Here is a 17,043-nt window from a genome sequence, read left to right as displayed (position 1 = left end):
ATGAGACCATATGATGTCTTTGATTTAGGAGCAGTGCATATCATCTGCAATAATGTTGCAATTACCTCCCCTTTTGTCTCCATGTTAATGTTTTACATCCTGCTAATCCAAAATATTCTTAATGCTCTGACTCCTCTGATGTGCCTTGTTGCCCGCTATTAGCAGCCTGTGGTCAAAAGCAAATCTGGGCCTACATATGAGTTTACAAACAAACGAGTTGATTATCTTAACTTAGCATAAAGATTGAGACTGGGGTTAGATGCGAGACATCTCATTTAGACTCCAGGACCTGTAAAACAAAGCAGGATTAATGGCCTGGTGGGGTAGCTTCAAGTTCAGCTCTGGATTTTCAGTATCCTGATGCTGGTTCACCTCTTACTGGGTTGCATGACAACTTAGACTCAAAACCTAAACTGATTCAGAGCAGGCTTGGTTTTGAGAGAAGAGATCACAAACGTATAAAAAACATCCTCACCAATTAATTCTCTTAGAAAATGAAAAAGATACAAAGAGACAAATGTTGATAATGTATTTGACTTTCACTGAGAAGTCTCTATAGCAGAAACAAATGATTATTTACCCTAAAACAGAGACTGATTATTCTAAAGCTTGTTCCTGTATCATCAGGAATCATGCATTCACAAAGTCAGCGCTTCTTTTTTCCTTAAATATTTGTCAGCTTTCCTTCCTGAATTGACTGCAGCAGCTGTTGTTCTTTAGTCCTCCAGAAATATAAAATTGTGATTGGTCAGCTGCTCCTGCTTCGTCTTGGAAAAAATAAACAATAAAGGTTTGCCTCTACAGTAGCATGCTTATTTCTCCTCAAATAACTTTATAGACAAGCAAGCTGGTGCCCATGTGAACCACGCTGTAAACAGTTTGAGTGTGTGTGTCGCTGTGACAATGCCTCAGTTTTCAGGCTGTAATCCTCTCAGGGATATTGCTTCGAGTGGCCGCTCAGCTGCACCAGCTTCCTTAATTACACATCTGTGCTGACTAACATCTGTAATCTGACATGATGATTCTACATGCTACTGCTACTCCTAACAACATGCATTCTGCACTGTGTTCATGTGATGCAAATTCCTCTGTGTATAAAAGACAGATGAAGGCCATGAGCCTTGGCCGACAGCTAATTATCACCCAGTAGCATGTGATTACTTAATGGGGCAGATGGGTGAGAGCACCAGGTGGCCCGACTTGCAGGGGAAAAGATCACAGGTCAGGTAAAAAGGCATGATTGAAATAATCAATCAAAATAGTATCTTTTAACTTGTTTGTGGCAAGGCAGTCTGCCTTTTGGACTTGATTTCTGTGAAATCTAGAAAGACTGCATCACTGTTGCACTTTTATCCCCGTGCAAAGTGCTTTACAAAGCTTCACACCCACTTACACCAAAATTCACACACCGATGGAGGTGCAGATGTCATGCAAGGTAGAGACTTGCACATTAGAAATAGATTTGTTTCTGTCTCTTGCTGAGAAACATCGACATGCATCTGCGGAGAGTAACATTTGAGGACTTTGCCCATTCCAAATGCTTCCCACTTGGCAACATTTAAGACTTGATACCTTTGGCTTAAAAAATCCATCCAGGGATGCATCTACAAAAGAGGTTCAGCTATCCTCTGCCATCTGCCTGCAGAGCTTTGGTGTCAGCAGTTGCCCATTAAGACCCGTTCATCAGCTGAATAACAATGAGCTACATGAGGTTCAGTCTGACAGCCCTCCTCCTTCTCTCTTCCTTTGGTAGCCTTTTAGCAGAAGATTTTAGGAAAAAAAAAAACTCTTTCTTATCTTTGTCTGCAGCTGCCCTGTGGTTACATTGCCTAACAGATGTCAGTGTGAAAATGTTGCCTAGGAGGTCGTATACAGGAATTGGGGGAGATGGGAAAGGGTCTACAAGACAGGCATGTATACTGTAACACATAACACAAACGAGCAGAGCTGTGTAACCTGAGCCTGACCCTTAACCTCTGACAACTCAGGAATCAGAAGAAGGTTGACACAAACATGCACACACAGATGATATAACATCAATAAGTGCATCAAATCTCAACAACACAAAGCCCAGAGGACAGCAACTCAAATACATACACATTTCCTTTGGGGGAACAGAAACACTGACATTGCTACAAGCCAAATACTGTGTTGTTGATAACCTGCTCTGACATCTTGATTACAGCAGAAAGGGGGCTGGTGAGGAGTGGATGTGATTCAGGTGTACAATTTTCACAGTCCAGAGAGTATTAGATTGAAATCAAGTTAAAATTGCTTTCCGACTTACAAATGTTAAGGTCAAGCATTGTCTACTCAATATTTACAAAGATGAAGAGCTGTCACAAACTGGAGATATTGCACTGAGACGCGCCAATGACTACCAGAGCCAAATTCAGACTTTGAGCACAATGGAAAGTAAATGTGAGACAGATTTTATGCCTTTTGAAATAAATAAGTGCATTTTTTCACTCATCAAAACATAAAGAGTATATATTGTGCTCTTGACTTACACAGCAGAAGATATTTGAGTAATTTGTCAAGTAACTATTTGAACAGTGATACAAAGTTATAATTTATCCTTTTTTTCCCCTATTACATTGTCACCAGAGTCAAATAAATGGGTCAACTCTTCAGCTCTTTAAGCTCTGCACAAGGCTGATGAAGACCCATTCATTTTAATCGGGCGTGCTGGAGCAGGGAAACATGGGAAACATGCAGGGCAGTGTGCCTTCAGTCCCAGGGTTTGGAGAGAAATAAGTGACAGATTCAAGGTGTCTAACAACGAATATTCAATAATTTAAATTTTTTTGATAAAGTCCCTTAATTTTCACTCGGTCAAAAAGTAATTAGGCACAAATTAAATCAGTACGATATATATTAATTGTTGCTAAGTGTTGTTTAAATGTTTAGGTGGTCACGTGCCTGCGGTAACATGCTGAGCAGAGCTGAAGGGATTTCTATAGTATCACTTTCTAAAGTAATAAAAACACAAAGACTCCCACTTTCAGACGATACAGCATCAGTGAAAACATAGTTCTGAATATCATACCACATTTGTGAAAATAGACTGTCCTAAATGTTGCACAGGAGATATAAATTTGAATTTAAATCAATGTAAGTCAATGAATGAAGTGAGGAACCCATGGGCATCACCAAATGGAGAATTTCCTCTAACTGCCGGGTCTTTACTGCATCTGCATTGTGCTGCTGCTTGTTTCTTGGTCTTACTGCTTTCAAATCCCATTCTATGCCCATTCTAAGACATATAAGATATTCCCAGTGTAAGCATTTATTCTTCTAAATAATAACTGGCATCTAAGCTAGTTGTGATATCATAAATCATTCTTGTACACACACACACCTGCATCTCAGATTTAAGCTGATCACACAGAATCTTCCAAATCTATAAAACATGAATAAGACGACAGTCTTCTTGTGTCAAACTTCACAAGTGCATCATTCTGGCCAGTGAAGATCATACATCCAAGTGAAGTATCAGGAAACAGAAAATATTAGAACAAAAACAGGATAGAAAATCACCTCTTGCAGCTACAGGCTGAAGGCAGTGAAGTGAAAAGGGACAGCAGCTGCACAACGCACAGTGGTTTCTTGTTTTAAGACACAAGAGACCAGCTGCTGTCTAAAAGTCCTTAATTATAAAGCAAGTTCAAGTGTTTTCTCTATATCGGAGCATCTTTTGGTGTAGACCAAAGAGTTCAAGCATCATCCATGTCAAGTGGTGGGACCCTGTCACCCGGGCAACAGGAAAGAAGCTATTTTGAGCATTGGGCATTTTGCCACTGCTTGAGGAGCTTCAGCCTTTTGGTGGCTTTGAGAATGGCACAAACTGGAATGTATTTGCAGACTTGTTTCCTGCTTCTATCAACAGGTTTTTATTAATATTGCCAGCTGCTTTAAATCTAAAGTACTGGTTTATTTAAATATAAAGATGGAAGACTAAAGACTGAAAGACTAAACACCCTGCCGTAAAGTAGTCTCCAGGAATGCTGAAATATGTATGGAAGTACAAATCTCAATTCCAGAAAACTCCAGAAAACTTAAATCTGTAATTCGTTTTAAGCTTTATGAAACAGACACAGATCCAAATAAATGATTTTAGAAATGATTAGAAATGATTATAGAAAATATAAACCAATTTGAAATTTGATGTCTGCAACACACTCTAACTAAGTATGAAGAGAAGCAAAATAAGACAACAAAAAAAGTACACAGAATACATAAGCAAGAGATTCTGCAAGATTTATAAAATCAGTAGACTAACTGGTGACGGGGGAGGGTGTCAGGATTGGTCAAAAAAAGGAGCATCCACCCAAGCATGAATGGTTCGTGGCTCACCACTTTGTGCAAAACTTATTAGAGAATTATCAACATATTCCAAATTATTATCCTTTTATTTAACAACTTTAGTCTTCAGCATCTACAGTCCAAATCATTGTGAAAAGATTCAGGGACTCTGAGAAAATTGCGTAAAGGTCAAACCCGTAAAACCAATGTTGGATGCACAGAACCTTCGGGCTTACAGATACCATTAAGCTGCTTAATAGGTACAGCTACATGGGCCTGGGAGTGCAAAATCCAGAGTTTGTGATGGTATCTAGGTGTATGAGAGCCACTGACATGAATTACTTGCATATGTGCAAAGTTACTATTGATACAATTGAGGAGGGATATGCAATATCCATCTGTTCGTTCATAGAATCATCTGGCATTGTAGACACAGATTGTGTGCGCTTAACTGACCTGCCTGCAGTCCAAATTTGTCTCCTATTGAAAATATGTGACACATTGTGAGGAGGAGAATCAGACAACAGTGACCACGCATTATTTAGCAGCTGAAATCTTGTAGTCAGCAAGAATGGACACAGATTCCTCCTGCAAAACTCCAACATGTAGCATTCTTAGTCCCTAAATGAACAAAAAGTGTATTTAAAAAGGAAGGCTGATGTAACACAGGGGTAAACATGCTTCTCTCCGAACTTATGAGTGTGTTGCAGGCATAAGTCGATGGTCAGTAAACACACCAAATTCATTACACCTCTTGGACCTGTGTCTGTTAAATAAAGGTTGAGCAGATCAGTAATAAAGTTTTTATTGCATTAAATGGGGTTTGTAGTATATATGAAAGTTAGTATCCTGTGGCTCATAGCAGTTTGGGCTCAACTCCAAAACAACAACAAATGCTGCAGGACTGAAATGTCACATGTGGATTAGTCTTGTGACATTTTAATACCCTAAAGAGCACTACATGTTTGTAGACATTAATGTCAATAATGATTTAAAAGCAACAGTGGCAACATTTTGCAAAATGACAGATCGGGTTATTTAAAACACTTAAGATTGCTAACAAATAACAAATATTCTTACACATTAGAAAAGACAGTGAACCCAGAAGGAAATAATTTTTGCTCTTTGTTGACCGTTGAGAGGTCAGACAGTATATTCTACTGGAGAGCAACCCTCTGGAGATGGCAGGAAGTCCATAACTAAGCTCAAGGACTCTTCAGCTGGGCACATGAGGGCATGACCCTTTGCCTTCCAGCTCAACTCTGCAGTTTTTCTATTCTTATCTCACAAACCACTGTGTACTTATTTCCAGCTTCAGTTAGTCCCTAGATATGAGAACAGTTTATCATAAGCAGTTTAAGCAGTTTTTAAGTATTTTAAGGTTTTGAGAGAGGCTTCATTAGAGTGTGTCTAGTTGTCAAAGCTATAGTCGCACACCTCACATCAGTTATTCTGTAATGTCACCCACGTAAAAATGTTCATGTCCCAGAGTCTCAGAATCCATGAGAGTCAGCCGTTCATTCAGGCTGTCGCAACCAACTGAGGGAGGACAGGCTGAATCGTCATCCAAACAAACACAGACATCCCAATGGCATCTGTTTACAATGAGCCACAACCTCCCCTGAGGGGGCAAAAGGTACAAAACAAGAGACTGAAGCCAGGCAGAAATGACAGTGCTGCCTGATAGCTGCACAGACTACGCTGAAGCTGAATGCGTGAAACCATTGTTAGTGATGTTTGAAGGGTGATTTATTACTGTAAAAGTTCAAAGAAACTTTTCCACCGTCGATCAAGCCGTAAGTAGTGTTGCAACGTTTGTGACGTGATAATGATTGTTTTTTCTAAAATTTGATCTATTTATTTATCCAAGTTGCTAAAAATCAAAGAGCGGATAACATTCAGCATTTCAATATTTTCTGTGATGGTAGCCACAAGGGCTTCACTACTTCAGCTTCCAAACAACATTTTAAGTATTAGGATACAGAATAGATCTGACAGAGAATAAAGGGTTAAATATCCTCATAAAGGGCTATAAGTAGGCGCATTATTCATGTAATTTAAACAATCAGGCTACCATTATTTTCTAATTTGACAGTAAGTGGTCTGTATAAGTTCGGCTTAGCCTCGAAGTGTTGTACTTACGGGTGCCATCAAAGCGTGTAGCGATGGTGTCCAGAAAGGTGTTCTGTGGGGCCAACAGGCCCTTCATGACAGGCATCTTGACCCAGATGTGGGGTGGCCAACAGCTGGCTGAAAGTCACACCATCCCATAGGCAGAGCAGGGGGCGTCCAGGAGGTCTCAGCAGGTGCAGGAGACTTTGAGGGTGACAGTCCAGTGATGGACACGGGGAAACACATTTACAGTAAATGCGCCCACCTTTCTCCCCAGCGATGCCTCTCTGTACGGCAGTATTACAGCCTGGAAGGAATAAAATAGCTCACTCCAACAATGCAGAGGTTCAGGTTTAGCCTAGATAAGTAGAAATTAAGAATCAAGATCAATTCCAGATGATTCTGAGATCCAAAGCACAAAGCTGCTGCTCGTCTGCACCTTTCAATCAGGAGGCTGATCAGCAACAACACCGAAGAAGTTATCCTGTAAGCCTGCTGCACTTTCCATTTATAAGAGGACAGTTTATGTGTCTATACACCTCTAGCATCCCTCAGCTCAGTGATCTGAGAGGATGCTGTGGCAGAATAGTTACATCTTCTTGAGCTTTCTCTCCTCCTCGCTACTCTATCTCTCTCCCATCCACTCCTGTAATATGCCAGCCAATGAGACGCTGGCATCCTCTGTGGGGACCTGTTCTCATCTGTGGTGGGGGTATAGAAAGGGAGTAAGACAAGGGAGTGAGAACTGAAGAAAAACAGAATGGGAAGGTTCTTTTGGAGCGTCTGACAGCACCATTACACCCCACAGTGCTACTATCAGCACTTGGCTTTTTAGTGTTGGTCTGCAAATCAAGGAAAGATAGATTACCTGCATGTCGAGCAGTGAAGGCTATTGTGCCTAGCTGGGCAGTGTGCCATTGTGCTGTTTTGCCATTTTGCCATGGGAGCGTGGCTCAGGAGACATTGTCTAAGTGGTTGTGGTGAAGAAAAATCCAATTTATTTTTTCCTTACATGTCTGCATTACTTGACAGAGCTACACGAGTCCTACCTCAGTTGTACATGGAGCTCGTCACTGTTGCCCTATCATCCTTTATAGTATCCCTATGTGAGAATTAAGGCTCTGGGATAAGAGCTGCTAAGAGTGGATTAAAAGGATAAGCCAAGAGATGTTTTTGAGGACTTACACCAAATCAGACTCACTTTGACACAAGCAAAGAGCAAGTGAAATACTTCTGGATAGTGAAGATACTTATCAGTGGCATCTGTAATGTTTTGTTTTTAAAGATTTTGATCAATAGATCTCATTACAGTCGTGGTATCAAGGAAAGACTACTCCCAGCTATTAACTCAATTTATGTGATTGCCATTAAAAATTAAATATTGACAGTGACATAAAGAAACCTGATGATGAGGGGTAATTTACAAAGGGACCGAGTTGCTAAACACAGCAACATTTCACAAAACACTACAATAAAAACACAAACCCAACACAATGTCAGAAAACAACAACTTAAAATACAAGAAAAAAAAGAAAAGGATGTCAGAAAACAAAATAACTTTTGACAAAGCACATCATAACAATAAATGAAGAGGGTGAGGTCCGAGACTCTTTGACGATGTTATGACTGACTGCTGACACCTAAGATGAGAATAATCAGGCCAAAGCGGGTCTAAACACGATAACCTTGTTGTGTCGGCTGAAATCCATCGGTAAAACAATACAAACACAAATACAGGAAGTTGGTGATTGTTAAAACGATCAGAAACTAAATGTTGGAGAGGTGCTGCTTCTAATCGGGTTTGTCTCTTGGTAAACTCATCATTTACATCCTGTTAGAAAATGCTGGAGCGACAATGTAATGAAATTGCACTATTCAACCATCCAGTGTGTAGACGGCAGAGGGGAAAAACAGTGAAAGTAAAACACCAGCTTCCAGGCTGTTGGAGAGTATTGTTCCCCTCTTCGCGGATCCTATTCAGGCCTTGGCAGCCATTCACTGTTTTCTATTTTTAATGGCCTCTCATTGTCCTTTGTTCTTGTAGTTCATCCATCTCTGCTTGTCATTAATAAAGAGGCTTATCCATTAAACATGCTCACTATCAACTCTGCAGTCTGATATGACTGAGTGATGCAGAGGGTCAGTCGAAACTGAATGCCAACAACATAGCCCATAATTCTTAGCCTTATTGTGAGAACATAAAAAAAAGAGAAAAAGACAAATTTACCATTATTTTTAAATAATAAATAATAATAATAATAATAATATATATATATATATATATATATATATATATATATATATATATATATATATATATATATATATATACATATATATAATAAACAATAAATAATAAATAATAAATTTACATTTACATCGGACTTTCCAATGAAAACCCACAGCACTAATCTGACTTAAACTGTGAGAGAGATAAGCTTCGTGGCTGGTTTGATTCACTCAACATGCAACCTTCTCAAACACACTCTCCTCCAGTCAGAAAACCCATTGAGAAATTAGGCGTGTCGCTCTTAGACCTTGGCTGTTTATGCTGAATTGACAAGCGAGTGAGCAGATGTGTGCTCGGAGTGTTTCTGAGACTGTAAATCCTCAAGGCACGCAAGGACAACAGGCTGCAGGACCCACATCCTCTCACTAGACACTGACCAGAAAAAGAAGACTGTTGAAGCATATGTGGCATCAGTTGCTCTAATGCTTCATCTGTCAAAGTTAATCTTTATGTTTCACTTGTATGAAAACAGTTTATTTTTTATTTTTTATTACCCATGGTTTTTTTTGGGGGGGGGGGGCTGCAGTCCTGACCTGGAACTAACAGAATGCAAAAAAAGAAAATGTAAATGTTGCGTATTTACTTTGCGTACTTTGTGTTAATGTGTCCTCCGTGGCTTTAGGCCCGATCGTGCACTACATTTTTGCCAATGTTAAGCTAGTGTGTTTCCCGTCACCTGAGGTTAAAACACTGATATTCACTGCCACTCACTCATGAGGTGGTGAAATTATGAAACCAAAATAAAGCAAGAACAATGTCAAATCTCTGCTGAAATAGGACGGGGCTAAAAATATTGGCCCACTTTGTGAATGGAGAGACCTGCAAAAGTGTCATGCAACAGAAACAGAGAGCAGCTCTGCCTTCAGATGCTTCTTTCGATGTAAGATCAAATTATTAACTATCTCATAAAATTCAAAAAGAATGATGGGGTTAGTCAGTATTACAAATCTATGGACAAAAATGTACTCCCTCCTGCATCTACTCACATATTTCCAATGCTCTCGTATAATCACTCTAACTCTTTGTTGTTGTTTGATGACTCATGAAGGAGCCATTCACTGAGCCAACTGTTGGTGCTGTAACCAAGAATCCACTGTTAAACAACCAAGCCTGACTGCTGACCTGAGTAGACCGCATGAGTAACAGCTGCTGTATTAGACTAGTGCCTCCTAGTGGTGCCGGCGCTGACATTGCAACTGAGGAAGAAATTTGTTATGGGTGTGGGGAGGAAAAGCAGAAAGATACTAAAAGCTGACCACCTTTATGCGTCCAAAGGAATTATAAGCCTGTATAACCTTATGAGAAACTAACTCTGCTGCCATGAATTGTTCTTAAGGCAAACTGAAATTGTAAGCCTGCCTGGGAGAAAGTGTCAAGCTCAGGGCTGAATGTTGTAGAGATGGTTAGCACTGTCACCTCACAGCAAGGAGGTTGCTGGTTCAAATCCTGGCTGGGTCCTATCAGAGTGCTGACCTAAGGATGTCCCCTTGGATGCATGGGTCCTGCTGGGCCGCTGCTGGATAGCTTCCAGCGACCCTGAATTGGATTAAGCAGGTACAGAAAATGGATGGATGTTGTGCTCTGACTGTTCCGGAGACAAACATAATGAGCATGTTGGAAAATCTGACAAATAATACCACACAATTAACTGTATCTATAAATCACCATGGTGGGACTGCTGTCTACCACAAATATTGTAGGGATAACAGGAAAAATATCAGATTAGCTTTAGTATGTGTAAAAGTCTTGAGCCACCCTTAATTCCTTTATATATTTCAAGGAAAACAAATAAGTACAGCAATGTAGTGAAACATGCAAACAAATGGAAATACAGAATATAAAGGTTTGAACAGTTCTAATGAGCTTGAGAGTCAGTATTTGGTACGTCCAAAAGTCTTCAGAAATAGTTCTCCAGGCACCTTGGAGGACATTTCAAAGCTCTACTTTCATCGGCTGTAGTAATTTTTTTTTTTGTCGTCATTGTGCCTCCATTGTCATCCACTTGTTCCGTTTCCTCAAAATATTGAAGGACACCCTGCACACACCATGCTGAGATATGCCACACTCTTCCTATTTTTGTAGATGCAACTACAAGTTATGTGTTTGTGACAAGCTGCCCGCAAAAAAGTACCTAAAGACACAAAACTGGTTCATCCTTGAGTATAGTATATTTTTCATGGTGAAACGGTGGGATAAAAAAAAAACAACACAAAAATAATTTCTTCTTAAAAAAAGAAAACATTTTTTTTTAAAACAGACTGAAAGGAATTTGAGCAGCCAATGCTGCATTTTAAAAGACTGCAACAAAGTCTCACTGCTTGGCTGGACATTTTAAGAAATGAGGGGTGGCTCAAAACTTTTGCACAATACCATATACAGTATTTTTTCTAAATGGACCATAAGCTGCTGATAACGGGAAAACACTCAAGTCACTAAAGTCCATAAACATTCCACTGACGCAATCAGAACATATCTTCTAAACAAGACAGATTAGAAAGCTGCTCTCTGTTGGACTGCAGCCTCACTCGATTTATTTTTAGATATTAATGTTGCTTTAATCATCACAAATGACTGCACTTATGGGAAATGAGTGCGCTATTTCAGAACATTCGGCAACACCAGATGGTATCAACTTAAAATGTTATATCATAAAAATGAGCATTAGCTTTAGATCTTTTACAAGCTTAAGCAACACCAACGCAAAGAATTGACTCAATTTTATTGAGCTGTTATCATAGGCTCCCCTAAAAAAAAAAGAAATAACACAAAAAGTGAAACTTTTTTTCCTTCATCTACATTATTTGATTAATAAAGGAAGTGAAAAATAGAATAAAATGGTGGTTAGAAAGACCCTTAACTCAGAAAAGTTGTTTGGTACAGCATTTACTTCATGTGGTTTAAGTTAGACATCATGGTACCCAGTTGAGGTTCTGAAAGATTTCAGTGACGTTAACTGTGGTGACGCTTCCTTGTACACAATTATATAAATATAAATGAGAAAAAATAAAACTGTACAATGTATACTCAAAATTGTCTGCAACTTCCAAGTGAGTTTGTGTGTGGTGCTAAACAAAAATCATAGAAGTTAAGTATAGTCAATATTTCTTATGTCAAAGAGTATTAAAATGTTTATGGTTTTAAGACCTCTCAAAGGCACGGTTCATGAATTCGGTCCTTGATAGTTCACAAAACTGGGCACTAGTCATTCAGTCGGCGCTCCACATACAGTCCAAAAGTCTGCTCTAATTTCAGGAGACCGTTTTTCCCAACAGGAAGTCTGCGTATTCTTTCCGGCGGAGCACGCGGTGCATTTTGAAAGTGTTGGGTGAGGTGCTCGTGTAGGCCATCATCTGCTTGCGAAGCTCCTTGAACGAACCCTCTGCCACCAGCTGCACCCTCATTGGGCCGATGCTGCCTTTGATACGGAAGGACTTGTAGACGGCAGAGTCCTGCTGGAGGGAAATATCCAGCTGGAGGGGAAGAGAAAAATCGCAGGCAGATGAAGGGAATAAAACAGGATTTCATGATGAAGAGCAAACAGAGTGGTCGCTGGGATTCGTCTCACCTTATACCGTTGCTCCTCTGTAAGATTTCTCACACCTTTCAGCTCTATAAACACCTGGTAATGAGGGTCTGAGCCACCGGTTGAATCTCCTGCAACACCACGGTAAAATCAAAGGCTTCGTGAAGACAGTTCAAGGTATCGGATTCAAAATCCTGGAGTGAACGAAGGTTAGAAGTCAGACATTTTACCCAATGTGCCGCTCTCAGCACAGGAGTAGTCAACAAGCTTAGCTCCGGGCCACTGAGCAACTGCTTTCTTCAGTGCACTGAGGAACAACGCCTCAGACACTTTCTCTCCTCTGACGTTCAGCATCTGACCCCGTCTGACAGGACGCAGAGGCAAGGTAGAAATATATACATATGCGGCTAAATATAATTTCATTTTACACACCATGAGGCATACTGGATATGCAAGCTCACATACTGAGTCCTACAGGTACCTGTACTGAAACTCCACAACGGGACACTGGTTGTGGAATCCAACAACTTTCACAATGTCTCCAATGCGATACCTGTAACAAAGTAAAAATCTGTATGACTTATACAGCTTTCAAACACATCTATTTTCATAGGTCAGTCATAATATCACACCCTGATTGCCTGTTATAATCCCTGATAAACTCTTTATTCTTATTCTGTGGTGCTGCTCATTTTTGATTGAGTTCAGTCAAGCGAAACCACACCACAACCCCAATTATTGCAACAGAGCAATTACGAAGCTCAGTTTCTCCACACAACTTTTTGCTGACAAAGTTCAACTTAGTTTGCAATTACCTCTTATATCAGACTGAACAAAGCTGACGTTTGAGGTGGCAAAGAACAAGAGAAAACGTTTCTTTGGGTCTTTAAAAGGGAAAAGCACCAGCATGGTAAACTTTTACACCTCACCTTCAACAATCAAGAACACATATTCTAATCAAATCAATCTATACTTGTCCAATATCTAAAGTATTCATATTTAACTCATACTAGTCAAAACTGGGTACATTCTGCAACCAAATCGCATAAAAGTCCAGTTTTACTTTTCGCACGCGACTGAAAGCTGACCTGAAGAGTCCGGAAGCATTGGTGATAACAAGCTCATAGCTGTCTCCCTCCTTCACCTCCTCCATCAGCAGTGTTTGCGGTGTCTCTTCCTCGAGGCTGCTCTCCGGCAGGAACTCACAGAACATTGAGCGCGGACACAGCAGGTAACGTCTGTTTGGCTCTTGAGGCCACAAGTTCACCCCTATCAAACCTGCAGGGGCCCGCGTAAACAATCAGAGCAAATAATCAGCTGACACAGGGTTCATGCTTGTACACACAGCAAAAGCACTTAAGTTAATGCAGTTTTAATCATTCCTTTTCTTTACTTCCTTCTGGTTTTAGGGCTAAAGCTCTTGATTGATAACATTACTTAATAATGTTCATCGGTTTCTATTTTTAATTGAACAACTCATTTTTTTCTGGCTCAGGTAGACGTCGTCACATTTCTGGCAGTGGCTCACTTTTGGTAAGCCAGAGCCCAGTGATGTTTGGCAGATTAGGCAAATGTGGCTATTTTTAATCATATTTCTACCTACAGTGGACTATGTGTCTTAACCTGAATTCAGTCAATACAAAGATCTGGCTCAACTTCATGACCTGGACCAGGGACAATAAAACTAAGCCAGTTCTGGGACATAATTCGTCCTGCATTTGGCTGAGTTATTTAGCTTGGCGACCTGAGGTGTGAGGGTATGGGTATGGTGGATCTGGTGGTTGTTCATACCTTCTGTAGCAGCATAGAAGGGCGAATAGAAGGGCACTCCTTGGCAGTAGTTCTCCCTCAACATTTCACCGTAGATCTGATTGGAGCCCGAGTCCACTGCCAGCACCAGGTGGAGATGAGGCCAAAGCCGCTTGGCAATCCCCCTGAAGCCTTCCTGAAAGTGGGTCCGAAGCTGAGCAGCTCTTTCTGGATCTGGCTTCATGAGAGCTTCAAGCTTGGCCCTCACTTTAGGATCCAGACACAGAGCACTGCTGATTTTCCCTTGTTCAATGTCCTCCACCAGTTCTTGCCAACGGTCCTGTAAGATGGCGTGTACGTCAGGTATAAATTAGTCTAAATTAGGGAAACTGAACAGCTAAAATTTCAACTACAAGGTTAAGTCCTAGAGAGTAAACAAATAAGCTTTGCATGTAAGACGCTGCATTAAAGCATCAAATTCACAATAGTGCTGCTAGATACAGCATAGGAATTAGCCCAAGAGTGGCATAATTAAAAATGTGTATTTCACTGAATACAAAAACTGATGTTTTTGAAAGCATATCATACATGCTACGATAGCAGATGTCCCATCTGTGGCTTAATGTTTAGTAATTTTCCGAAAGTGTCCTGCATTTTACACCGTTGCTCAAAAAAAAAAAAAAAAAAAAAAAGACAATGAAATGACTCGGCGAATGTTTCTCATGTCATGCAAACATGTACCTGTAGGGCATAGAAAGCATAGAAAACCGTAGAAGCAAAGTTGGACTCCAGCGTTCCCACACTGGGATCTTTCAGAGCAAACAGGAGATGCAGGTACAAAGTGTCCTTCTCACTGGGAACCTGTGAGGACAGAGGACATTTAAATCACGATTACATCAACAGAGGAGATGAACACTTGATTGAATCACCACTTGTCAGACTGGCTGATCGTACTTCGAAGGCGGGAGGTGGAGTTGTGTAGAGGTTGAGCATGTGACGGGATGAGGCCGGCGTGGAGGAGTTTGGTCCAATGGGAATGCCGGCCTCAGACTGGCGAAATGTAGGGCTGTAAAACAACTTGGTGGTGCGCTGAAGGCTTTCAGTCTCAGGGAACGCCTGTCGCATCACATCTAAACACACGGCCACTCCCTGATGGACACACACACTTGTTATCAACATGTACGTGCAAATGACATAGGGTAGTTCCTGAAAAACACATCATGGTAAAACAGCGGTTTCACCTGCAGGAAGAACTCGGTGTTGGTGTCCTTGGTGCTGAGCAGCATGGCACTGGCTCCTGACGTCCCAGAAGTCATGGCTAGAATGAGCGGCTTCTGAGCAATAATCACCTTCTCTTCCCCAGCAGCGATGCGCCCAATAAGTTCTCGATAGTGCCCGTATGTGGTGATGGGGTGACGCGCCCGGAAGGCCTCGATATCTGAAGCATGATTTTAAAGAGATCGGTTTTGGTAGCTTTATACATTTTTTTGCTAAGTTTTCCACCTCTTTAATACCGGGTATCACATGTGTGCAGATGTGTAACAAATTATTTTGTGCAACAGTAAATTGAACATGTCTGGGTTTCAAACATTTGGTCAAACAAAACAAAACAAGACATATGAAGACTATCAGTCCAATCTTCATAAAATTCTATACACACAAAAAAAAAAATCGATCAAGTAGTAAAGCAATACATGAGGGTCATGAATATTATGCATAAACATTGTGCAGGTATGAATGTAACAAAAGCTGAATCTTATGAGCAAAAAAAACTGGTAAAGATGTAAATAATGCAAAAAAAAATAGGAAGGAGGAGGAGCTATAACGTTGTATATCAGGAGTCTATAGGCTACACAGCAGTTACATCATAATGAGCCTGTGTGTGTCACTGCTGGTTTTCCGATACATTAAAACATAACATGTCCACAGATCAGATGTTTATTAACTTGTCTTACCATTAATGGAGCTGAAGTCGTACTGTTTTCCATAAGACGTGTCGGCATTTTTGCGCAGTCGCTTCAGCAAAGTCTCCTCCTGGACTTGCTTCACCTTGAGCGTATCAGATTCAAGTTTCCCTCTCTGTCGCCTGCCCAGCCAGCCCACAACCTTCACTGCCAGATACTGGCTGAAGAGACTGCCAAACGTCCGATCCCCGCCCTTCATCTTCGAGCTAATGTCTCTCCAAATGAGAGCCATCCCTGCCAGGGAGCACACACCGACCGTCGTGGGCAGAACGGGCGGCATGGCTGTCAGGAACAAACCGGGTTACACAAGAAACACATGGTGCAAAGCTGCCAGCTGGGGGCGCTGTTGATCAACTTTACACCGTTACCGATGTCATATGGACACAAGACAAGTTGCTCTCGTGTTCCCACAGGATACATTTAAAGAAAACCCTCTCATCATTTCACACACTCATCTTCATCACATTTAAGCCACTCACCCGGAATTTGTCCGTTGATGGCGAGAGCTACGGATAAAACCGCAAAGCAAAGCGGTACTGTCACACGAAACCATGAGAAACCCATCTATCGTGAAACAAGATATTATACCGTTCCTGTTTGTTTAACCGTTTACACGTAAAACAAACGTTTAGTCTACATTTATGTGCTAGAAGTAGGGCCTTAACTTTTTCTTAAGCATCCGATTGAGCTGCTTCCGTGTTTAGGTCATGCCTGGCACCCTGATTGGTGGACTATACGATGACGTCCTTAATTCAAGTCCACACATTTAAAGGACAAGTTCTGTATTTTTAAACCTGGACCTAATGTTCATAAACTCACCGATATGATAACAGTTTGGTGAAAGTCGGCGTCCTTCGGAAGACATTTAGATTACTCGAGATCCGCGTGTGTGAAGGCATTTCTGTCTTTATTTCACAAACACTTTAAACCGAAAGAATGACAATGAACAATTTGTAAATGTGTCCCAATTTTACACTCAGAGTCAGAAATATTGGTAGATTAATCTGTTTTGCGTTAACAAAATAGTTCGGTGGCTCAGTAGAAAGAAACACTTGCATCACAGTAAAAAACACATCTGTTTAATTCAAAGTTTTTACTTA

At 40.7% G+C, this 17,043-nt stretch overlaps 2 protein-coding genes across 2 annotated transcripts in view; both read right to left on the bottom strand.

The window, feature by feature from the left end:
• Positions 1-6,933, bottom strand: part of kcnh4b (potassium voltage-gated channel, subfamily H (eag-related), member 4b) — a 47,390-nt gene extending 40,457 nt beyond the window's left edge. Inside the window, exon 1 of the mRNA XM_075457609.1 lies at positions 6,448-6,933. Within this exon, the coding sequence (XP_075313724.1) occupies positions 6,448-6,523 (76 nt within the window). The 5' untranslated portion in view covers positions 6,524-6,933. The remainder of the gene's footprint in view (positions 1-6,447) is intronic.
• A 3,512-nt stretch (positions 6,934-10,445) lies between these two features.
• On the bottom strand, positions 10,446-16,642 carry ghdc (GH3 domain containing). Its single transcript, XM_075457641.1, has 11 exons — positions 16,423-16,642; positions 15,935-16,225; positions 15,221-15,417; positions 14,934-15,128; positions 14,721-14,840; positions 14,022-14,319; positions 13,319-13,508; positions 12,712-12,783; positions 12,461-12,594; positions 12,273-12,361; positions 10,446-12,177 (listed from the first exon to the last, which is right to left on the bottom strand). Exons 1-11 carry the CDS (start codon positions 16,505-16,507, stop codon positions 11,956-11,958), a joined length of 1,893 nt encoding a protein of 630 aa, XP_075313756.1. The 5' UTR covers positions 16,508-16,642; the 3' UTR covers positions 10,446-11,955.
• Positions 16,643-17,043: the final 401 nt, after the last annotated feature.

The sequence above is a fragment of the Odontesthes bonariensis genome, chromosome 23 (assembly GCF_027942865.1).
Source record: "Odontesthes bonariensis isolate fOdoBon6 chromosome 23, fOdoBon6.hap1, whole genome shotgun sequence".
NCBI lineage: Eukaryota > Metazoa > Chordata > Actinopteri > Atheriniformes > Atherinopsidae > Odontesthes > Odontesthes bonariensis.
Note: the sequence above shows the minus strand (reverse complement) of the source record. Positions and strands in the feature narration are given on the sequence as shown.

Excerpts from the sequence above, each read along its gene's own strand:
- ghdc (XM_075457641.1), bottom strand. The coding sequence starts at position 16,507 with ATGGGTTTCTCATGGTTTCGTGTGACAGTACCGCTTTGCTTTGCGGTT. Across the intron at positions 16,226-16,422 it reads CATCAACGGACAAATTCCGG|CCATGCCGCCCGTTCTGCCC; the intron begins GTGAGTGGCTTA and ends TGTTCCTGACAG. Across the intron at positions 12,784-13,318 it reads AATGCTTCCGGACTCTTCAG|GTATCGCATTGGAGACATTG; the intron begins GTCAGCTTTCAG and ends ACTTTGTTACAG.